The sequence below is a fragment of the Nannospalax galili genome, unplaced genomic scaffold (assembly GCF_000622305.1).
Source record: "Nannospalax galili isolate Female #2095 unplaced genomic scaffold, S.galili_v1.0 scaffold448, whole genome shotgun sequence".
NCBI classification, from domain to species: domain Eukaryota; kingdom Metazoa; phylum Chordata; class Mammalia; order Rodentia; family Spalacidae; genus Nannospalax; species Nannospalax galili.
The window spans coordinates 2131058-2155917 of record NW_008359324.1 but is presented as its reverse complement, the minus strand read 5'-3'; the positions used below and the strand labels follow the sequence as shown (position 1 = coordinate 2155917).

At 33.4% G+C, this 24860-nt stretch overlaps 1 protein-coding gene across 5 annotated transcripts in view; it reads right to left on the bottom strand.

The window, feature by feature from the left end:
- Positions 1–1241: 1241 nt before the first annotated feature.
- Positions 1242–24860, bottom strand: part of Grik2 (glutamate ionotropic receptor kainate type subunit 2) — a 771644-nt gene continuing 748025 nt past the window's right edge. For 3 of the 5 annotated variants that reach the window (XM_008822942.2, XM_008822943.2, XM_029558575.1), the window contains 2 exons: positions 16835–17085; positions 1242–2946 (listed from right to left, as the gene is read on the bottom strand). In XM_008822942.2, coding sequence (XP_008821164.1) covers positions 2782–2946; positions 16835–17085 — 416 coding nt within the window. In that variant the 3' untranslated portion in view covers positions 1242–2781. Of the gene's footprint in view, positions 2947–5193; positions 5333–6782; positions 6870–16834; positions 17086–24860 lie in introns of all 5 variants that reach the window. The other 2 variants (XM_029558576.1, XM_029558574.1) reach the window with 2 other exon arrangements.

Sequence of the window (24860 nt, the reverse complement as noted above, 5' to 3'; positions counted from 1 at the left end):
GACCTCCTGAAACAGCACTACCAACTGGGGACAAAATGTACAAAATTTGGAACCTATGGGAGACATTTTTAATCAACCACCACAATGGATTACTTTAAATGGTCATTTTTGGCTCCGTTTCTCATTGAATATCTAACGTCTATATATGTCAGATTCTATACTTTTGTGGAATTTCCCTACAGTATTAAAGACTGAAGCATTTTTACTTTAAAAATTAACATCTTTTGGAACAGGCGAGGCACACCTTTAGTCCCAACATGTGCAAGGCAGAGGCAGATGAAATCTCTGTGAGATCAAGGTCAGTCTGGTCTACAAAGCAAGTTCCTGGCCAGCTGAGGCTACAGGGAGACCCTGCTTCAAAAAAATAAACATTTTTCAAACTTTAAATGTTTTGTATCATTTATGTTATTTGAGCTTGTTTACCACTAGACAGTTCAATGCTGAAATTCTTACCAATGATATATGTCACTCTAAAATTGTATCTTAGATAAAATTATTAATGAATACGACAATAATCATGACACAGAAAAATTTAAAGCACTTGTATGAATAATTTTTAATTAAATTTTGTTAATTTTATTATGCAAAATTTGAGAATTTCAATAAATATTTCATAGAAATTTTTCCCAATTATTTTCTGTCAGAGAATGATTATAATTTCCTGACTAGTCAAAGTTAATTAATCAATAAAGTTAATAAAATCTTACAGATTTGGTTTTCAAAATATAAAAATATAGGTTATAATTTATGTCTTAAACTTTCTACTAATGTGTTAACATCTAAAAAATTATTACTAAGTATTATTATTGAACCTGTCTCTCTTCCCTTCCACAAACTATGCTGAATCATCAATGTGCAAGGAAAATTGGATGTGATCTGTGGTCATTTTACAACCTCACAGGACAATGAATACAGTCAGTTTCCAATAAGATGAGATAAGACAATGACCATCTTCTCTAGAACTATGGTTTTTCTCATTTTAACTACCCTCAGTCTAAAAATAGCCTCTATGTGTCTGTGTAAGAGTGTTTGTGTGTGTGTGTGTGTGTGTGTGTGTGTTCCAGTCTAACTTTTTTTCAGTTTGAGTAGCAGCTTCTCCAAGCTGTTCTTTCTTTTTCGGGAGGTTGGGAAGTGGCTAAACTTGATGGCCTTGGAATTCATGATGTGTATTTCCTGTGCAAATAAAATGTTGCATTTTTTTTTTATACATGCAAGAGAAAAATGAAAGTCAAAGCTGAGAGTAAAATGGACATAATTTTAATGGTTTTCTTTTTTAAATTTTGTGCATTGGATTCAAACAGCAAACTGTGTGCACTCAACTGTTTTCACAATGTTGTCAATAGGTCTGTGTCTTTTATCATTTTACACACAATTGTTCATTACAGTATGTCATCTGCCTTGTGGAAACCAGGGGTGTGGCATGGTAAGCAGTGGTGGTAGTGCACCTAGCTTTTATATTAACTAACTTGAAAATATTTCTCTTCTATGAGTCCTTTTTCTTGATAAAAATAGTTTTCACCAAACGTTGGTGGTGCACACGCACTACCATTCATGCTTGACATCACACCCCTGACAGGAACACATGTTCTAATTTTGTTGATAAAAAGTATTACAAAAATTTCCATACAAAAACTATTTTCATAGAAATCTTGCATTTCCACAAATAAACCTGAACATTTTTTTGAAAAAAAAAACTGCTCAAGAATTTTGTTCATTTAACATTGTGACTATTGATAAATTCAGTCCACCACATTGTGACTATTGATAAATGCAGTCCACCTCAAAGTTTTCTCACATAGTTTTCTGTAGGTGACAAGCCCTCATTTTCTCATCACCAATATCTGCCCAGGCTCCATCAAGTTTGTTTATGGCAGGTACATAAGTTTCGATTGACATAGAACGTCAGAATGAAAGCTTCAGTCTTCCATATAACCACCAATACTGAGCCCTGTTTTACAACATAAGACAAAGACTTCAAAACATCATCCTTTAAGTCAGGATCACTGAACCAGCTTTTTTTATTTATGTTATGAGGTTAGGAAAAGGGTTTTGGGGGTATAGGTTGAGATCTGATAAGGCTGCATGTAAAATCTCTTCCCTTGGGAAATTTAAGGAAAAATCATTACTGCCTTGAAAACTGCCATTTCTAGCTCAATCTGTGACACAGACTATCAGAAAATAAAAGGGACATAAAAATAACTGATGGTGATCTGTTTTACATTCCACTTGCTATGGAATTCTGATGTGTTTTGCATTATATTTTTCACGTCCTATAAACACATATTGTCCATTCAGACAATGATTATACTGTGTATTGGGGGCTAGTAACATCATCACCTCTAGATCTGGGTGATTAGGACTACATAGTTTCCTGTAACACCACAGTTTTTCTGATTCCACATATGTTTATTCTTACCAACATTTTTATTGGTTACCCTGTGGAGAGTGGTAGTCCATCTCCTGGCAATAATTGGGCTTCAGAAGGAACCTGTAATTTCTTATTGGACTGCATTTGAAACCAGCCACAAAATTTGCATGTAACATTCACTCAGAAGAAGGGAACCCATGATAAACAGTGTAACTTGGTTGATCCATGATGCTTGTAAATCAAGTCTGATTACTGTAACTGCTTAGATCACAGAGTCTCTAGTTCATAGACACAGCGGCATGAGGTAACTCATTTTATTTTGCACAGGTTGCATATTTCCACAGGAAACATTCTCGCTAAATTGTTTGGAAAAAAAGACGACAGTTTGTGCTTGGGTGATCGGGCTCCCAGCTTCATGCCATGGTTTCTTTACCTGGCAACCGTCTGTCATTAAATGTGTGCATGTTGATAACTTCTTCAGTTTTCACAATTACTGGGGCCTGTGGCTTGTGTTTTAGCCGTCGCTGGCACTTCAGGGACATCCTCAGTTCTTCCACCATGGCACTACAGAAGGACCTCTATAGAAGGACACAGAGACACTGAGTGTTACAAAACAGGTAAGAGGGGACTTAGTAATCAACCTCAACAGACTTGCTACCATGGCAGACTTGAAAATTCAGAGTATATTGTGATAATGATTATAAAGAAATCCTACATTTTAATACAGGTTAAATTTCACATAATAATGAAAATATGCCTGCGATTGGGCTAGTTTAGAAATATGTTTTCTGTTAGTGAACACTCTAATCATGATTTTTATGATTTAAGTATATTTAATAAGGATTTTGATGCTAATCTTTAATATTAATTAGCTTTAGATAGAAATTTACCTTAAAGTTTAAACAAACAAGCAATAGCCACCAGATATTTAATATTGTTAGCTATGTAATTTGAACAAATATACTTTTCAGGTCACAGGAGTAGATATGGAAATTTTCTCTAGAAAAATCTCCATTGTATGTCTCAAAACAGCAAAAGTAGTACTCTCAAAGACATAAAAACATGAAAATAATTTGTTACTTAATTATGTATTTTCTTATTATACCTATAATACATTGACAGTGATTAGAACCAAATATGATTCAACCATGAAGTGGCAAACTGTACTGTTAAATGCCTGCACAAATGTTATCTGTAATTCATCAATGTCTTCTTAACTGAGAGCTGAACATAACTTACCCATGAGAAAATGATGAGTCTATGATTTTTCTAAATTCTCATCTTATTGACAATAAATTTTCCACAAATCTATCTGGGATCATAAGTACAGCTCCAGAAAGTTCATATTACAAAATCAGATTTGCAAAATAAAGCTTCATTTTACTCTCTCCTCACTTGATTGGGGTACATATGTGTTAGTTACACATAAGTCAAATCCATGAACGAACTGCGTATTACAGTTGAGGCTCAGCTATACTAAGACTGAAGTGAGGATCTCCTGTACAAGACCCAAAACTGTAGACAGCAACCAAACATGGACACACATGAAAAATTCACACACTCTAAGTGGTATGAAACATGGTGATATAAACCTTATCATAATATATGCATATGGAGATATATTTTTTAGTTAACTGTGGCTACTTTGTTGCTTTTTGTCTTAGGCTGATTCCAAGAAATTACAGGACTAAAGATTCATAGCACATGTGCTTGATGTTTTAAAAATATTATGTATATATAACCTTTGTGACACTCAGAACAGCATTACAAATTATTTAGAGCACAATGGGTCAGAGTAAAGTAACCTAGAAAGAAATTGCCTATGTACTGCAGTCTAGTCAAGCTTCCTGACTGGTTTTGTGATTTTGAAACAGCTCTACCATCTTTTATTACTCCATGGCCATGTGTTCACTTTCATAGGTTCTTTACATGACTTCATAGTGGTCTTCCTAATTCTGTGTCTGGTCTGTGGAATTGATGAAGGTTAATAGTTACTAGGATAATCCAAGTCTTTAACATCAATATTTAGCATCATTTTCTTCTGTAAGAAACAGGTCAAATCAGTATCTCCTGTTTTCTCCTATCATGATTTCTCTTGCTCATCCCTTGCCCTTGCCTGTGCCCTTGCCTCCCTCCCTCATTCTTTCCCTTCTCTCCATACTTCCCTCTCCACTTAAACACTGTCGTCACTGTTCTCTTTAGCTTCTTGCCCTGTACTCTGCTGAGTACTTTCAATCTTAATGTAAACCCAACTTTGTCCCTTACTTCAGGGTACAACTCAAGCTTCATTTAGGGAGCCCTTTCCACAGGCTTGACTATCTATTCCATTCCGTTTACTTTTATTCCCTCCATGTGTCACCCTCACTGTCACACTTTTCTCTCAGGCCTCTAGATTTTCTACATACAATTTTTCACAGAACTGTAAAATACAGAGATCTCATTTTTCACTGCTTATACACATAAGCACCCTTTAAAAAACCAAGTTAACAATAGCTACATGCTACTGTAGCATTTTAATTTTAACAGTGCTTTTAATGAAATTGCTTTAAAGCTTGTTTTCCACATTTTAGAAGCCCCACAAAATGCAGTGCAAAACTCCAACACTTTAATGATTTTTGAATTGGTGAAAATATTAATTTATAAGCACATGAAATGGATGACGATTAAATGCTAGTCATGAATTCTCCACCTACTACAGAATCACTGTCAGGCATTATTTATTACGTGTTAAATTATACAGTTTTGAAATTCATGACATTTTATTTCAGGATTTATATGGCACTATCAGCTGATATATAGGCACACTGTTTCTCATTGCTTAATACCTTCTATTAGATGTATTTATGAACAACATGATGATGATGATGAAGATGGTGATGATGACAACACGGTAGAAATGGAAAAATCTAACTCCAAAAGGGGGAGGAATACATTGTCTTGAGGTAACAACATAGTCTTGGCTCTCTGTTGGAACATTTAATAGAATAATTAATATTCATATAATAATTAATTAATATAATACATAATTAGTTAATATAAAAGGCTACAAGTTGTTCCATTGACATTTAAAATTGGTATAAGTTGTAAATGTATTTAAATTGTTTGAAAGATAGTTTTATTTACCAATGTTTAACACCTTTGGTGATCTTAATTTCAAACTTTTTGATTACATAAATTTCAAAGCTAAACAAAATGAAAACATTACTTTTTGTACTAAAAGAGTAGACTGCAAAGATTGTGTCCATGGAAAAACATGGATGATTTTCCATGAAAATTATATAAAATATTCACTAGGAAATGATTCCATTTTATTTTAATGTGATTATATTTGGCATTTAGTTCTTGCTTCAGACTGTAAACTGATACATATTAAAATAGATAAAGTAATATATAGCATCAAATTTACAATATTAAAGTATACTTTAGAAGCTACTGGAATTAAAGACAAAATTATTTTCATCTCATAATTTTAAGTAATCTTTAGCAAATGCTATTTGTACATTAAAAACCTATTACAAACTTATTCCACTCATTTTCCGAATTATACTTCATCTATTTTGCAAAGTATGAGAAAGTGCAAAGTTTTGTCAAAGAACTTATACTTCATAAATGGTCTTGAATATGTTACATCAAAATATCAATTTGATAAATTTTCTCTCTAAATAAGCTGAAATTTGCAAGTACATTTTTGGACCATCAGCGGAAAATTAGCTGAAGCATGGTTTTATTTTTGCTTCCTAATGAACTCACTGTGAGACAACAGCTTTTTTCCCCATTTAGAGACAATTTCCAATCTACTCTGTAACCTTAAAATACAAACAAGATTTTTTAATCATCTTTGTTCATTTCTTAATATTTTATGTCTTTCTTTCCCTGCATCTCTCCCACCTCCCTTCCCCTACCTCAATTCTGGATTCTAAATTCCCCATCTTGACCTGTGTTACGCCACTCCAAACCACACTGAATTTTGTGTGAGTCCTAACCCTTTTTAGTCTGTGCTGCCAAAATCTTACTATGATATTTAAGTAAATCTTTAACTTCAAATCATTTAAGAGAGACACATTGATTTCCTAATTCAGATAACCATTGATTTTCTTGACTTTGAAATGTCTTTAAAATGCTCATTTGCACTTAACATTAGTTTCCTAGATCATCATTGAGAAAGAGGAGGAGGAAGGAAGAATAAAAGGAAAGAAAGGAAGGAGGGAAACAGACTGAGAGGGAGAGAGAAAGGGTGAAAAAGAAAAAGGAGGAGAAGAAGCCAGGGACAGAAAACACCTTCTGATTGGGAGTAGAAGCACACATGCTCTATCCTTCAGCAAGGGAAGTTTCTCAGAGTGAAACAAAGGTAAAATGTTTCTCCACATTAAGATAACAGACTACAAAAAGGAAAGAAAGTCACAAGGATACTAACCATTATTAAAAAACTCTTTTAGCAATTTTCAAAAGTTTACTAAACAGTGTCTGGATGGTATGGTGGCACTAACCAAATAGAAGATTCCTGAAAATGAAAATTTAAATCTTTGAGCTGTTAGCATATATAATTAATTACATTAAAATAAATCAAACTCATCATAATATTCACTACATTGAATAAAGCAAATGTTATGTACACATCTCTTACTCTTGAAACAAATAAGGCCTTGAAATCTTTAGAGTATGAAAATAATTGGCAATGTTTACATGGCTCTTTCTGAAAATCCCTATGATGTATTTAAAGTATAACGAAACACATAGCATATAAATGACTTTAAAAATATCATTATTGGGTTTTATAGAATTAGATTTATTTAATAGTTTAAATTTCTAACTTATTGGTGATATTTACATGATTCATGAAGTGACATCATTTGAAGAAGTACAGAGTTGTCTTTATATAAGAAGTCCAGCTGTAAGCAGGGGTCCATATTTAACGTTTTTGTTAAAAACCAGCAACTGACCAAAAGTAATTGGCTTGATATTTTTCAAATTTAAGCTTATTAATCATATGTTCAATAAATTTACCTGCCACCTGAACAAGAAATAATCATAAAATATGTGTTGCTATCAAAGTATAATTATGTGACTTGCTGAAGCTGTCCTATTCCTTAGACTTGCACTGGGGAACTGCTGGCGATACTGACAACACAGTGGGCCTTAACAGGGACGATGGAGTGTATGGGCCCCCGTGGAAGGGCAATGAGAGCGTGCCAGTGGGGACAGTGGTGTTAAGATGATTAAGATAGTTTGAGATGTTCTGTACAAAATACACAAGAAATTCAATAAAAACAAATTTAAAAACATTGAATTTTTGTGCATTTCTTACAATATATCTTGGTCATATGAACTGCCTCTTCCCTTTCCACTCCTCTAAATACTCAAACTGGATTTTGTTCATTCTGTCATATATGTGAAGATATTTCAAGACAACTTTTTCTTGAAATGTGCCTGGGTGTGAGATCATCCATTGGAACCATGTCAACCTACCCAGTATCACCCCCTTAAGGAATGCCAACTCTCCCTCACCCAGTAGTGATCAGTTGCTGATAGGTCCTCAGTTAAGACTGGACCTTCTTACCCCTTTCCCCAGTTCTATGCTGTTTTCTTGCTGGTTACAAAGATATCAGTCATATTGGTTTAAGAATCACCCCAAATACCTTTATTTTAAATATAATCTTTAAATACCCAGTTTCCAGATATAGTCACATTCTGATTAAGTGTTATTATCACACCATGAGAAATTTGACGGATCAAAGTGCAGGGCAAAGTAAGCTGAAATACACAAATGAGCAGACTATCTGTTCTTCTCTGGTCTCCTGTCAGGTCCAAAGGTTTAGTTGGTCGATCACTGTGATATTACTTTTATCCTGAGTTAAGGTGCAGTCTGTCAAAATTCTGTTCTTCACAGTTATTGCCCCTTTATAGCTAAAGAGAATTTGTGTAGACACCTTTGGTAGTTAGTGGATTTCTATTTCTCATTAAAATTTTAGTATAAAAATTTAACTAAATATTCCAGTTTCCATTCAGAAAAATTTACAACCATTTTTGTGTACCAAGTATTTGAGTCTTTATGGAAATATTTTTAAATGTCTTCTGTCAGATTCTGAAGCTAAGTATTCTAATTTGTACTTGTATGCATTAATCAAACATTGTTTGCGTTTTTCACTTACGGTATTTGCTAACTAACTATAGACAGGATATTCATCCATTCACACTTTCCAGATAATTCAGTACTTCATTTACTCAAGTACTGTGAGTCATATACAGCGGAGGCAAATCAAAAGTTGTCAGGATCAATTGCAGAAAATACAACATTAAATAATAACTGGATGAAATAACTAAAATGAAATAAAACATATATACATTATATATAATATTTACAGAAATATTGTATATTAAAATACATGTCATTTAGTGTAACAAAATAAACTTTTCCTTTTGACTTATCTATCTGTAATTGGCAGCCTTTAAAAAGATATCAAATACCTAATACCTTATATGCCATAAGTATAAATTGATCTAAGGCAAGATGACGGTAACAGTCAAGCCATGAAAGGTCATAAACAAATGGTTAAAACATGTTCAAAACTTACAGCAACTTTACTTTAAATGTTCAGTTTTGCTACAGCTATGATTTTGAAAAAGTGAGAACATTTGAGAAAGACTTTCAACAGTCAAAAGAAAATTTTCATATGGAATTTTAGAGAGAGTAATACTTATTTGCTATAATTTTAGAGAAAAAGAAATTAAAATTAAAAAGTTAAATTATGGCTCTAAGGTTTACATATAACTTGTTTCAGAGCAGAGACAGGAACCTTTTTAGAACTTCCATTCTATGAATGCTTTGTGATACTAGCCTACATCATTTTTTAGTACATTCCTAGTTGAGCATTTTCCCTAGATTCTATTCTTAGTAAATTGTAATCCCTCCATACTGGATTATAAATTAACGTATTGAATTTTCTGTAAAAGTGCAGGAAAAAAGCCCACAGTCCTTACGCTGTTACAGAAGGAGCTCCTGGGAAGGTATGGATGTGCACCCCCCCACATTCCCCATCCCCAGACAACACAGCTTACTCATGCTCACCTATAATAGCTAATGATTGGAAATGGGCTCTCTCTCTCTCTCTCTCTCTCTCTCTCTCTCTCCCCTCCCTCTCTCTCTCTCACACACACGCATACACACACACAAACACACATAAATGCCCCTTTCTCGGGGCATTAAAAAACAAAGCCTTATTCTCTATCTTATATTATTTCACAACAATAAACATTACCAAATATTAAAGTATTCTCAGAAGTTTGACTTAAAGAAAAATTCACCCAGTATTTCCATATTACATTTTGATAATACGATGGGACTGAGAAAAGTTAATCATCATTACACATTTTTATATGCCCCTTATCTAAAGTAGAAAAATCAATAAATAGGTCTCACAACCATGTTAGTCAGTACAGGAGTGATAGTCATGACACCATACAATTCGTGCACAGTTTTAGAAGAGCTCTCTGACTAAGGTGATATATCAGCTTCATAAATATCACTGATATTAAAATGACAGCTTACTTTTGTATGCCAGTTATATAAAGATATGGATTTTTATTAATTATAGTTTTTTATTAAAATATTGTTTTAATAGTAAATTGTTCATACTAATTTGGTATCAATATTCATCCTACTATGTAATAAGACACCAGAACTGCTTACTATTACCTAAGTGTACCTCAATACTATTGATCAACCTGCCTACACCTCTCCCTTACCGCATTCTCCCAGCTTCTGGCAATTGCAGGTCTATTCTCAGCCCCTATATGATCGAGGATTTAGCTTCTATATGTAAGACCACAGGACACTTCTTCACACTTAGCATGAGGATCTTTATCTGCATAATGTTATCAGAAATGACAGGGTCTCATATCTTATCTCTTAAAACACTTTGAATATAGGTTCATTTCTATTTCTTCATTTCTTTAAGAAAGCCTAAGCAGTTTTAAACCTAGTTATACTAAACTGAGTTATACACCTACATTTTTTAAGTTCCCAAACTAATCCATACTAATTGGTATGTGAAATAATTAGATAGCAGTTATGATCAAAGATCTCAGTCTGTTTATCTAATTCAAAGTTGTAATCAACATGTTCTCAATAGCAACTCCAAGGAGAAAACAATCAAGAAACAGTTAAATAGTCGAAATCAGTTTTCAATAGTATGAGCTAAATTAAACAGCATTCAATTGGCATCTCTGACCTTGGAAAGCCTAACTGACCAATGAGGCACACGTCATTCTTACCTACCAAGAGTATTTTCAAGACACTTGGGGTAGTTTTGTACCCTAAAAAAGGTACATTATTTAAAAACTTCGAAGTCACTTATAAAACTAACAGAGTCATTATTGTCAAGTACAGCCTTAGCTTTAAAATATCACCTGAATTGATAAAAAAAAAAAAAGATGAGTTATCATCCATGAATGACTTGGAAGTGTGTTCACTGATTTAAAAGATGGATGTGGAACATGAAGCAGGCATCTTGTTTCATGTAATTGATATTTAAAGACAAAGACATTTGTAAAAGTCATCCATTAGTCCCTATGGATTAGAAATGTAGAATGACACCCTACTCTTAGTGACATACAAACAATATCAAATGGACCTTTCATCTACATTTTATTTACAAGTTTAGCTGAAGTTCTAAAGAACCATACATTTACAGCTAAAAAATCTTCCACTGAAAATCATTCTATAACCTTTAACTTTCTAAAATTTAATTGAAGTTAAACTGTTTGCATCAAGTGTACCTTAATTAAAAGTACAGGTATTTTGTAGTATATCAGTATCTATCACTGGGAAAATGTAAATATTTGAATAAAAATTTTATGGATAATTTATAACACTGTTTGCATTATAACACTTTATCTAAAATATGAATTATTTTAAGAACCATTACTTCTGTTAAAATGAATACTTCTAAGTTCTGAAAGCAATTTATATAAAGGGATGTGAGAACAAGTTTCCATTTCCCAGTTTCTATGAAATGCAGTTCATCCAACTTGACAATGTGCTTTCCTTTTGAAACTCAAGATCCCTAGTCCTGAAAAATTAAACGATACTAAACAATTTAATTTACTTGCGCATCTACTCCTTGGATTTAAAGTTATCTTCTGTAATTATAATTAAAATATAAACAAAAATCATTGCAGTACTCACACAGTTTTGATTTGAGTTCCTGAAAGATACGTCACTCAGAGACTTCTTTGTTAAGATGCACCGGTGTTCTTTAACAGTAATGACTTAAATGGGCTACACCTAAAAGCAGGCGCATGGCGGTGCTGTGATGCTGTGTACTTCAACCCTCCCGGTGAAAAACTGTAACACGTGTATGTTCAGGGTAGGACATGTACCTCACAATTACAATCTGAACATCAACTTATATTTTTTTAATTTTCAGACATTTTCACTGTGTTTATGCTTAATTAATTATAGTGTAAATTTTTGGCATTATATTTTTCTTGTCAAGCCTTTACAAATATCATTTTTACAGAACATTATAAACAATGTTAATCATATGTTTTGAGAATATTTAGAGCTATGTACTCCTAACGAAAACGCAACCAGTTCAATGATTTGGAATCCTGATATTAACGTTAACAAGTAAACTAAATATGTAGCTTTAATCTTGTACTATGTTCCCTATTTCTGACTCAGTTGTGTCCCCTGATTGTGTGGATGAGTTGTGACAGTAATTACACCGAAAACAACAATGACATTCCAAACAACACCCCTCCCAAGATGTTTCCAGCAACATGGGGACAAATGTTGATAATATGTGTCTGAGGTTTTCTGAGCTCTTTTGAGTCAGTAAAGTCGGAAAACAGTTTCTTCATTGTAAAACTATTATCAAAGATTTTTCATACCTTTGTCATACCATGCTTGATATGCTGTTCAATAAATATGTGAGGAGCCCTTTGGTATGAATAGAAGAAAGAAGACAGAGCTCTGAGAGAACAGTTCAGAAAGAAATCAGAACACCTCAGATCAAGACCAAGCACACTCTTGATTAAACTACTCCAGGAGTGAAGTTTTTCATTAATGCAGCATTGCCACAAGTAAACTCAATTATTTATATACAAACTTCACAATAAAAACAATGTTTACAGGAAAATTCATTTTCATTTAAATAAAATATTCTTGTGTATAAAACAAGGAACAAATATCCAAACAATATGATATTTTTCTTGCTGAAAAACAAAGACAGAAAAATACCTATAAGGAAAGGCATATTCAAATAGTTAAGAAATAATTTTATGCATGAATTAATGAGCAACTACATTTTAAATAATTTTATAAAAATTGAAACTATTGTAAATATGTTTTCATACCTAATATAACAAATTTCTGTGTTTGACAACTTGCTTCGGCTATAAGGACCACTGTAAGAGACGGGTCATGGCTCTAACACACAGGGGTCATTGTGTGAAACAGGCCAAAGTTTCATTGACTAATTAGTCAAATTCAGGATTCACTAGAATCTTAAATAATATAAAGTCAAGTAAAAAGAAAGACACAAAGCTAATTATAAAATTAAGTAGAAAGCTAATTATAAAATGAACATACAGATTAATTACTGATTTAGATAAATAATCTAGATTTGATTATTTAGATAAATACCAAATAAACCCTTTTTGGTATTATGCCAAATGGTCAAATTGTATAATGGAACGACAGAAAAGAAAAAGAAAGATGTGTTTATATCAAAAGTTTGAATAAATGAAATACATTGTATCCTTAATGTATTGATATCTGCATCAAAATTAAACCTGTTATTTGAATTTTGCTCTATACCATTTGATAGTTCTCTGAAAAGAAAGCAATTCATTGTTTTGTTTTTTTTTAAATGTAAGGTCCACTGGGGCTGGAGAGATGGCTCAGTGGTTAAGAGCACTGACTGTTCTTACAGAGTACCTGAGTTTGATTCCCAGCACCCACATGGCAGCTACGAACCGTCCTTAACTCCAGTTCCAGGGGAATCGAAGCCCTTTTCTGACCTCCTTGGCATTGCATGACATGGGTGCACTCACATACATGAAGGCAATACACTCATACACATAAAGTAAAAATAATAAAGAAAATATTTTTAAAAATGTAAGGTCCACAAACTCAAGCTTCATCATCTTTCATTTTATAGCTTATTTTTATTTTTTTTCTATGACAGGGTCTCACTGTAGCCTGGCTGATTTTCAACTCACAGAGACCTGCCTGTCTCTGACTTCCAAGTACTGAGGATAAAAGATGTGCCACCATGCCTGGACCTTTCTATAATTTTGAAATTATACATTATTGTACTTGACTATAAATTAGCAACATAGAAAAGATGCAGTTTTCAAGAGATTTTTGTTTACATGTAGAAGATGTGCCTCAATGACACTTTATTTCTGTCTTTAAATGAATATGCTATTATTATTTTATCATCCTCAAGGATCATACTTGATACAGAAATGTGTCACCTATTCATGTTTTATTTACAAAATTCATATTTCAGTTGACTTTCTATATCTTGTTTATGATTACTCATTTAGATATAAAAGTAAATTTCATTTGCTCTTTTTTAACTAAGTTCTCATTTTATTTTATTTTTATTTTATGTGTATGTGTGTACTGCCTGCATGTAGGTAAGTGCACCCGTGTAGCGCAATGCCCGCGAGGACAGAAGAGACTGTTGGATCCCTGGAACTGGAGTTACAGACAGTTGTTAGCTGCCATGTGGGTGCTGGGATTCGAACTTGGGTCTTCTGCAAGAACGATCAGTGTTCTTAAGCACTCAGCCTTCTCTCCAGTCCCTCATTTGCTCTTTTTCTTAAAAATACTAAAATACGGTAGGTTGTATGAAGAAGAGGGATATGAAGTAAAGACTGAAAAGGTAGCATTTGGGACTGGGTTGTGACTAATAGCTTCTTGTTTATATTCAATATGTAGAACAATTCATTGTAGGTATGTTTTTTAATACAAATTTACTAGAAAATTTGTGTTTACTTTGATGCAAAGTTAATGAAATCTAAGCTGAAGATCTGAAAAATGTATGATAAAAGTAAATAAAGGGTGAATTTCTGCATAGTCACACATATTACAGAGAAATACCTTTTGCTCTATTATAATAAATTATGTAGTGTCTGACAAGCCGCCAAGGCTTAACCTAAAATGGCTGGTGAAATTTTAAAGATAGAAAAAAATGACAAGATTCACTCAAGTCAAAATGAAAAGTATGACCCTGAGAAACAGAGAGTTGTTTGATGTTTTCAAAAGAAAAGTGTAATGAAAAGAGAGGCTAACAGGAAACTGCAGCAGTGGACATGGCTAGGTACTAAATTACCTTTTGTGCAGGGTTAGAGAAATTCAGTTTCATTATGGAAGTTATGTGGAGACTGATAAAGCATTGACCTGTGTGTTTAAAATGTTCATTTATTATCAGCAGAGTTACTTCCCCTAGCATATTGTCAACCTGTCTGAGTATAAAAATATACATTAATTCATTTTATGAACCTTAGAAAGCCATGTGAAGGCCACAGACAGCTGAGGTTGATGCCTGAAAAATTCAACTAAATCACTTAGAGATAATAACAATCAAGTACTTTTTATCAAAATTCAATAACCATACCCTTTGTATTTATTTCAAAAGAATCATTTTTCTTTAAAATAGTATTAGGAACACAAACTTAGGTAAATAAAATGAAGAATACACCTATATACAATAATAGAAAACCACATAGTGTCAACATTCAATTTGTTTGTTTTATTTTAATATTAAGATAAACTTAGAATCATTACATATGGATGAGTTGACATTCTCACTTAAAAAAAAAACAATATCCTTTCATAAGTTTTGGGTTTATCTAAGTGTTAAAGTAACCAAATATCACAATTATTTACACATTATTTAAAATGTCAATTGATGAATTAATGATTGTTCTTCTTTTATTAGCCCATTGAATTTACTTTCAAAATTCATTCTGACACCACAGAAAGGATCACAATAGAAAAGGTGAACTTTTATAACAGTTACATAAGCAGAGCCTTTTTACCAGAAGTAGTCATTCTTAATGTTGTGGGGAAGTAAATTATGTGAATGTCTGAATTTTTCAAAATTTATACTTGCTTATGTTAGGTGGAATGGGGTTTTCAGAATCTATAAAAAATAGCTACAAACATGTGAAGTACAATAATCAAGTAAAAATTTAAACAGCATGTATCAAATTTCTGATTCCAGAATGGGTCATAATTATAAAATAAATCATTAAAGCAAAAGAATCATATTTGTCAAACATATATATATATATATGAATATATGTTTGTTTGTTTTGAGACAGTCTTCCTGTAGACTCAGCCGGCTTGTAACTCATTACATAGATTCTGTAGACCAAGTTGACCTCGGTTTTACAGAGATTTGCCTGCCTGCCTTTGTCTCCTGAGTGCTGGGATTAAAGACATGAGCCAATGATGCCTGACATGTCAACTACATTTTTTAAAAATGGTTTTTGGTATAAGTATTTCAAAGAATGTTAGTAGACTGCATTTTACTTGTTTTACTGTATGATTTTTTTTCCAATACTTCTTCACTGTATTTTTAACAATAAAATTCCATAAACGTCTTCAGTATTAAGAGAGTAGAACCTTACTCTTATACTGGTACTGACTAAAATATAAAATTGTTGACTTTTAAAAATGCTTATAATACAAACAAATTAAATAAAGCATTTAAAGACTATAAAATGTAAGTTATTTCATATCTAGACTTACAAATTTACACACAAAAGATGACATGCAGTATCTGAATGATTTTTTATTTTCTTCCTAATATTTATAGAAATGAGGAAATTGTAGAACTAGAAATATAGTATATAAGCATTCACAAACTTTTTGAGATAGATTACAAAAGCATTTATGCAAGTGACTGTATTAGTATACAAAGAAAAATTGTATCAGCACTTTTGAGATTATGTATATATTATAAAGACTTTCAAGAGAGAAATTATATCACTCATTAGGAAAAATATACAGTGGCTAAACATAATATATTTGTTAATGTAGAAAATTGATAATAGTTTCCATAATGCAAGCTAAGACTTTTTATTGAAAGTTAATGAGAATAATTGTATTAAGTAAAAATTTCACTTACTCTCTAGCTTGGAATTATTAAACATTTTGAAACCTTTGTTATTTGCTTGTTCAGTTCTTTGTAAGAAAGAGATGGCCATTTGTCCTGAAACTGACTACAATTAAATATGTTACCATGAAACAAAAATTATGATGATGACCATGAGATTTTTGAGAAATATATGTATCACAAAATACTTTAGTTATAGAATGATAACTGACTTGATAACTGACAGCCATAGCTCTAAGCATTTCTAATTATCAGAAAGATCAGAAACAATTCATTTGCGCTTAATCATAAGAAAAAAAAGTGTTTTAAATTGCAGAAATGTGACATTTACCTTTTCCAGCTGCGCGTTTTTTTTGGATTTGTATAAAAACTCTCCCACTGCCACAAAAACTGAGAGCACCAAGCCTGCTGCCAGGACGATGAAGATGCCTCCAATATTCTGAACCCCCAGAGCACTGGCTTCTTTGCTCTCCTCCTCCGGGCAGCCGTTGCCCCGCCACCACTTCTCCTTCATCATGTGCAGCTTGCCTTCCTCCTGCAGCTGAAGAATCGCTATGGTGATTTTGTCTCGATACGGAGAACCTGCGAAAGGAAAGGGTCTATTAAGGATTTCAAAGAAAAGAGAATTTCATACTTAAAGATCAAGCATGGTGAGTGAAGAGCAAAGATTTATATACATTCTTCAGAGTATCGATCTGCTTTAAGTAGAGAAAACAGTGCTCAAAAACAGACATCAAAAATGTTATAGGAAACAAAAGCAAGTGGGTTTCTTACATTTGTTGTTAGTGTGTCTTCTTTGTACAGAATGATGTCTTCCTAGATTATAAGGCATAAAAAAGAAATCATATTTGGAAGAAAGAAAATGTCTCAACCCAAAAGACGAAGTATTGGGGAATAAATAAAACAGTAAGTCACTAACGAAAATGGTTAGAGTACAAAGTATTTGGTTCATGTCTAGAAATAATTCTACACTGATAAAACAGAAAAGCTGTGGGAGAACATGGTGTTTCCCAAACTTATACAGTAAGTGAAGAAAGTCATGAAAGAGAAAGTTTTATTTGAATATAACAGAGCAAATTATAAATGTGTCCAATATTTAATGTCTCTTGCATCTAAAAGCCAGACCTCAAATGTACAAGTTAATGACAAAAAGAGTTGAAGCAAGATGCGCACAAATATCTGAGAAGCACTAATGTTGAAAGTCACAAGATGTCTTTTAGTTCCAGTTTTATCAAATTCTATCAGAAATTTAACAAAGAGTGATTACATATTTTTGTAGTTTGTGAGATCATATTAATTAATTCATCTCAAATTCTATACTTAGATATAGGCAAATAAGTCAGATACTTTTTCAATGACGTCAAATACTTCTTGAAGTTGAATCTAGTTCTTTCTTCTTCATTATGCAATCTTTGATCGTTAGGGTTTCTTTTTTTCTTTTTTCTATTCTTTCTCTTTTGAGACATTCATGAAAGTTCCTAGAATATCCTGCATCTTGAGCTGAACTTCCTGCAAGGCTGACCAACTTGTGACCAGTGATTAACACTTCAATAACTGTGCAGAGTTTGGAATGTTGCAGATCCAGAGCCTATTCACAAATTATATGGGGACATCTTTAGCCCCCAAAATAGTCACTCTTTGCCCACCTCTGTTTCTGAATTAACATCTTGTGACTAATAGAATGTACTAACTTAAAAGAAACAGTTCCCACCAATCAAAAGGCTAAGAATGCCATCATCCTGTAGCTGAAATTTCTCCTTTGCTGTCCTTACATTTTCTACCAGTGAATTTGACAAGTATCTTGATGAAAGACATATCTCTTCTTTGTTCTGTTACTATAAAAATTTCATGAAACTGTTACCACGCAGGAACATGGAATTTGGGGGAACCTGAATCTGTGTTTCCAGAATAAATGGTTATCCCCTTGGAGGTGAGTTACGCTTTTGTATCAATAAGATTTCCTTTAGTTATTTAAGGATATTCAACATACTGAAAGTGTACTGCTGCATTTTTTAAATTTTCTCTTTGCAAGTGAGTAAAATATTCCTTTTATCCTGCTTGCAAAGAAGGAAGGGAGGGAGAGAGAGGGAGACAAGACAAGAGGAGGACAGGAGAAGGAAAACAATCAGACATAGATATATGCTGACTCTGTGAGAACAGTTTGATTTGTCAGATACTTAAGATCTGAAACCTAAAATGAGCTCTCAAAGGAGTATAGAGACCATTTCAATTGTGGCCATACCATTCTAAGTGTACCTGATATCATCTGATCTAAGAAGCTAAGAAGGGCTGGGTCTTCTTAGCACTGGATGGGAGACAATTCAAAGTGACAGTCTATGACAATATATGGATGCACATAGAAAAGCCTCTGATTTAGAATTTCTTCATTAATAAAATGTTTCCTAAAAATTCTTCAATGTTAATTTTTTATGAAATAATTTTATGTAAAATTATAATTTCACTAGAATATCTCCAAATACATATATTAAGCTTCTTAGGAGTTTAGACTATGATAACAAATTATAAATTTTGAGCTAACCTGTGGGTTTATTAATTTGAAATTATTCTTTCCTTTCTTCTTCCCTCCCTTCCTTCCTCCCTCCTTCCTCCCTCCTTCCTTCTTCCTTCCTCCTTCCTCCCTTCCTCTGTCCTTCCTCCTTCCTCCCTCCTTCCTCCCTCCTTCCTTCTTCCTTCCTTCTCCCTTCCTCCTTCCTCCCTTCCTCTGTCCTTCCTCCTTCCTTCCCCCTTCCCTCCTTCCTCTTCTTTCCTTCCCCTTCCTTCCTCCTTCCTTCCTTCCTCCTTCCTTCCTCCTTCCTCTTCCTTCCTCTTTCCTCCTTCCTTCCTTCCTCCTTCCCCCTTCCTTCCTTCCTTCCTCCATCCTTCCTCCTTCCTCCCTCCTTCTTTCCTTCCTCCTTCCTTCATTCCTCCCTTCCTCCTTCCATCATCTTTCCTTCCTTCCTTCCTTCTTCCTTCCTTCCTCCTTCCTTCCCCCTTCCTCCTTCCTTCCTCCTTCCTTCCTTCCCCCTTCCTTCCTCCTTCCTTCCTCCTGCTTCCTTCCTCCTTCCTTCCTACCTCCTTCCCTCCTTCCTCCTTCATTCCTCCTTCCCTTCCTCCTTCCTCTCTCCCTCCTTCCTTCCTCCTTCCTTCATCCTTCCTCCTTCCTTCCTCCTTCCTTCTTCCTTCCTCCTTCCCTCCTCCCTTCCTCCTTCCTTCCTCCTTCCTCCTCCCTCCCTCCCTTCCTTCCTCCTTCCTTCCTCCTTCCCCTCTTTCCCCCCATTCTCTTTCCCTGCTTTTCTAGTCCCTCAACTTTTGTCTCTCTTTCAGTCTTCTTTCCATTTGTTTCTTGTCCTCCCTTATCTTCCATTTTCTTCCTTTTCCTGTTTTTTCCATCTCACTCCTTCTATCTTCTCTTCCCTTCTTCCCTGCCTCTTTCTCTACCTTCTTACTATCCAATGTGCCTGGCTTGTTCAATACTTTCATAATGTAGCATACATATTTTATTCTAAAGTGTAAGTTTGATATACACTACCATTGATTTAATTGCTCTAATAATGCCCTTAATTTCACTATATAAATACAATTTTGTTAACGAACATTTTTCCTTATCTTATTTCAGTGAATTATAGGAATTAGGAGATAAATTTTCCTTATCTGACTTTTAATGCTGACAGAGGCTTACCAATGGGTAAGTAGACTTTTTTCATGACTACGTAACATTGTTTCTAATAGCCAATATAATTTATGACAAATTGCTAAAATCATATTTTCTAACATACTGGGAATCTCCCATTGGTACTACTAAATATTTCTTTATTTTCATCATGTAGCCCAGGCTGGCCTCAAACCCACAACTCTCCTACCTCAGTCTCTGAAGTTGATAGGATTACAAGGCACAGGTCAACACACCTGGCTATGTTTCTTTACTTTTAAATCAAAAATCTATATGCTTTGACTCATTAAAAAGGTAAGAAATTCAGCCATTTTTCCTTTCCATAATATCTCCTTTATAAAACTCAAAATAACAGTATTTCCAGAACTGAATTTTTGCTTGCACCTTTTGCTTGGGGAAATGCACTTGTATGTTTCATTTTTCCAAGTGCTGTTGATCAAAGAAAATTCATTAATGTGGCATGGTAAATTTGTCTTCTAATTTAGTCACAAATGGATGGTCAGCCACAAATGGAACATTCTAAATCTCCTCATAGTGCTCAGGATCATTATAGGAGAGTGGGTGGAAACTGTTAAGAACAAGAGTTCAGATAGGAAAGGAACAAAACAGTGTATTTTGCAAATGACTTGACTGATACATTCACAGACTCACAGAGGACACAAAGTTGCGGAAAATAAGGAGGTGGACTTATCTATGAGTAGTTGTGAGGAAAATTGGGGATGAATATATTAAAAATACATTGACATTCTCAAAGAATTAATAAAATCATTATATTAAAAATTAGTTATTACTTGCTGTAATTCATGGACTCATATAGAAAGAATTACTAATATTAGTGTACCTATTCCCTCTGTCAGAAACATGCTACGCCTTGTCAGATCCTTCTGCTTGTGCACCATTCTCCCTCCCTTTGAATCTGGGTGTCATTCCACTACATTCACCTAGTTCCATTCCATTTGTTGTTCCGTGTACTTCATCAACTCTCATGCCATGTATACTTCATTCCCACCAGGTCTCCATGCCTAACTTCAAGTCTCTGAAAAATACTATTTTGGGTAACAAAACTTATAAGCATTATAGGAGTATATATGTACGTATGTATGCCAAGATCAACTAAACAAGTTTAAGAAAGATAATAAATACCATAGTTCTTGTTTTCTCTTGTATGACTCAAACACTTTCAACATTTTCTTAAATGTCCAAGGGGAGAATGTTGGATCTTTCTCATTTTCACGACAAGTAGTCTCTAGCCATTTCCCAAAGAACCAGTTTCCTTTGTTTTATATTTTTATTTGTTCATATATTATAATTATGTTCATGTTGAACATAATCTAAAATTATGTAACATCCAGGTACAGGTTGCTCTTTTTAGATCTAGAAAGATATATTTTTAGATTATTTATTTATTTCAATTTTATGTGCATGAGTGTTTTGCTTGCATGGATGTAAATGCACCCATATTGTGCACTGCCTGCAGAGGCCTGAAGGAGGAAATGAATCCCCTCAAATTGGAGTTATGATGGTTGTTAGGCACATGTGGGTGCTGGGAATCAAAACTGGATCTACTGGAAGAGCAGTATTCTAAACTGCTGAGCCACCTTTCCAGCCCAGAGAAAGATAATTTTACATTATTGATATTAAATTTCCTCTAGATTGCCATTACTCAAAATACTGTGCAATCAACGAAATATTCTAGTCTATACATATTGGTAGATATGTAAGGTATTTTTTTATTTATTTTTATTTTATGTATATGAGTGTTATTCTTGCATATATGTAAGTGCACCCGTGTCATGCAATGCCCGAGGAGTACAGAAGAGGGTCTTGGATCCCTTGGAGCTGGAGTTACAGACAGTTTCTAACTGCTGTGTGGATGCTGGGATTTTAACATGGGTCTTTTGCAAGAGCAACCAGTGCTCTTAACCACTGAGCCACCACCAGCTCCTGTAAGGTATATAATTATACCATATTTTAATAATCAAACATTCTAGGAACTTCTCTAAGAACTTTAATTTTGTTTCAGTCATTCCTCTTTTATGAAAGACATTAGCCTAAAAAATATTGAAAAGACATATATTCCCTAAATGTGCATTCCTTTAAATGTTAGCTCACAACCAGAGCCTGAGAGTTGTAAGCAACTGTACGTTATTTACTTCATTTTAAAAAATAGCATATTTTTTTTTAGTTTTTTTTTTTTTTTTTTGTTCAAGTGTTGAGAGAGGGAAGTATGCCCTGGCAAGTATGGGGAGGTGAGAAGCCAACATATGATAGTTGGTTCTCTCCTTTAACCAGGTGTATCCTGAGGATGTAATTCAGGTTGTCAAGCTTGGCAACAGGCACAAGTTGGATTTTCCAAACTGAACATCTTCTCATGTTCTCATTGATTTAGTTCAAGAGTCTATAAATATTCTTCAACACTTCTAGTGTTGCTGCTTAGAGAAAGCTATAGTTTTGAATGTTTTTATAAAGTTTCAAACTTATTTTAACAACGATGGTTTTACTTGGTCAGTGTTTTAATAATTAAAATCCCTGCAAGCAGAAAAAAAAAAATGGTCTGAAGGTATCTGCCAGAACCTTCAAGATTTATACTTAAGTATATAAATGATTCTCCTATACTGATATGAGTACCTGGTAGCCTAAAACCATAACATATTTTATGTAGTTTTAGAAACTTCTCTTTTGTCATTCTTTCCCTGATGAAATCTTATAACAGGGATGGAAATGAAGAATATTTTCTTAGTGAGAAAATAATTTTATGACCCCTGAGATCATAGTGTTCCTTTTAAAGAAAAGTTAATTCAAATGTTGTGCTTAAATTTCAATTAAATTTTATATCACTATTTATCCATGTTGATGTATTATCCAGTCAATGATGATTTTACATATCGCAATGGCTTTGTTTTTCCCCTTCTGTAAAACTTGTCTCAATTTGTGAAAAATAAATATATTCTGTGATTATTTGATTAATTGCTGTCACTCCAAGAAACATCAAATTCTGTGATGACAATGACTTTATCTCTGGTTTTTTTTTTGTTTTCTTTATTGTATTATTCTTGACACAAAATAAGCACACAGTATGTGTTAAATGCATGCAGGTAACTTTTATTACTTAAAAAGGTAGTCATGGATGCTTATAATTTTACTTTCAGCATATTAAATGCTCAGCTTATAAATGTATATATCTTTGTCTGACCTATATGTAATAATCATATATGATCATCTTGATACATTTCTTGGAAATGCTGAATTTACCACTCGTAGCCACAGCACAATGCTGTGTTGTTCATCAAATAATGCACGGACTCATTTTGAACTTCAGTTAGAGAGCATCAGGATATAAGTGGTGCTCTGCTCGTCACTCCTTGTATCTCTTGGACGCATGTTTTGAAAGTTCTTAAAATGATAGGAATAGAATAAATTCCTGAAGAAGAATGATGAAATGAAAGGACAATTTCATATTGAAAATCAATTGATCAGTTAATAACATTTTCAACACAGAATACCAATTATGAGCTAGAATCATGTCATATTTTATACTAATTGTAATAGTAATCATGTCACTTTGAAATCTATGAATACTATTTTTTTATTAAAAAGAGCACCATTTTGCATAGTGTGCTAAAGGTATAAGATATCTATATCTATATCTATATCTATATCTATCTATCTATCTATCTATCACCTATCTATCATCTGTTCCCCTATCTCTATATATGTTCTTTGGAATCCATTAATATCACAAAATATTGTAATTGCTCAAATAAACATTTTGCTTTTACATTATAACTTTTTTAAGATTCCTAACTGGATGTGTTTCCTGAAGATTAAGTTCATGTGACATATTACTCTATTACTATTTTTTCCAAAATATGACTCATCTCATTTGCTATATGCTAAATATATACTGTGAAACAACGTACCATTGAGTTCTGGTGAATTAATAAAATTAAATGGAGTTTGATAAATGTATTTTAAGGGCATTATGAAAAAACAAAGAACCAAAGGATTATGCAAACTATGGATCTCACTCTTCAAAAGAGGTATATAAGCATTACATCATCAAGTAAATTAAAGCTAAAGAACAGCATGGTATCATTATATCACTGTTAGAATAACCAGTATCCAAATAGTGCTAAGAGCAAAGGTAGTGAAAAAGGGGGGAAATGAACTGTTCTTCACTGTTACTGAAAATACAAAATAGTAAAATCCATTTTAAAGATGTTTTGTTAGTACTTTACAAAACTAAACATTCTCATACCATGTCATTCAATAATTATGACCCTTGGTGTTTACCCAGTTATATTGGAAATTTATATCCCCAAACCTGGACAAGGAAGCATATAGAAGATTTATCAACAGTGGTAAAAATTAGAGGAAAGTGAGATGTACTGTGGTTGATGAGAGCTTGTTAAAGCTCTGGTAAATTCAGACAACAAACTGCTTTAAAGAAATTAAAAACATATCTCCCTTATTAAGGCCTGTTTCCTACTGTTCTTCTGTTTCAGGTTATCTTTTACCTCCCTGTTTCCTTTCCATTATCCTGGTTCCTGTAATTATGTCTGGTTGCATACTTATTTATCAGAGTCTGGTTCAAGGATCCACATATGAGGGAGAACATATGTCAATTTTTTTTCAGAGTCTGTGTTACTTCACTTAGTATAACAGTTTCTAGTTCCATCCATCATAA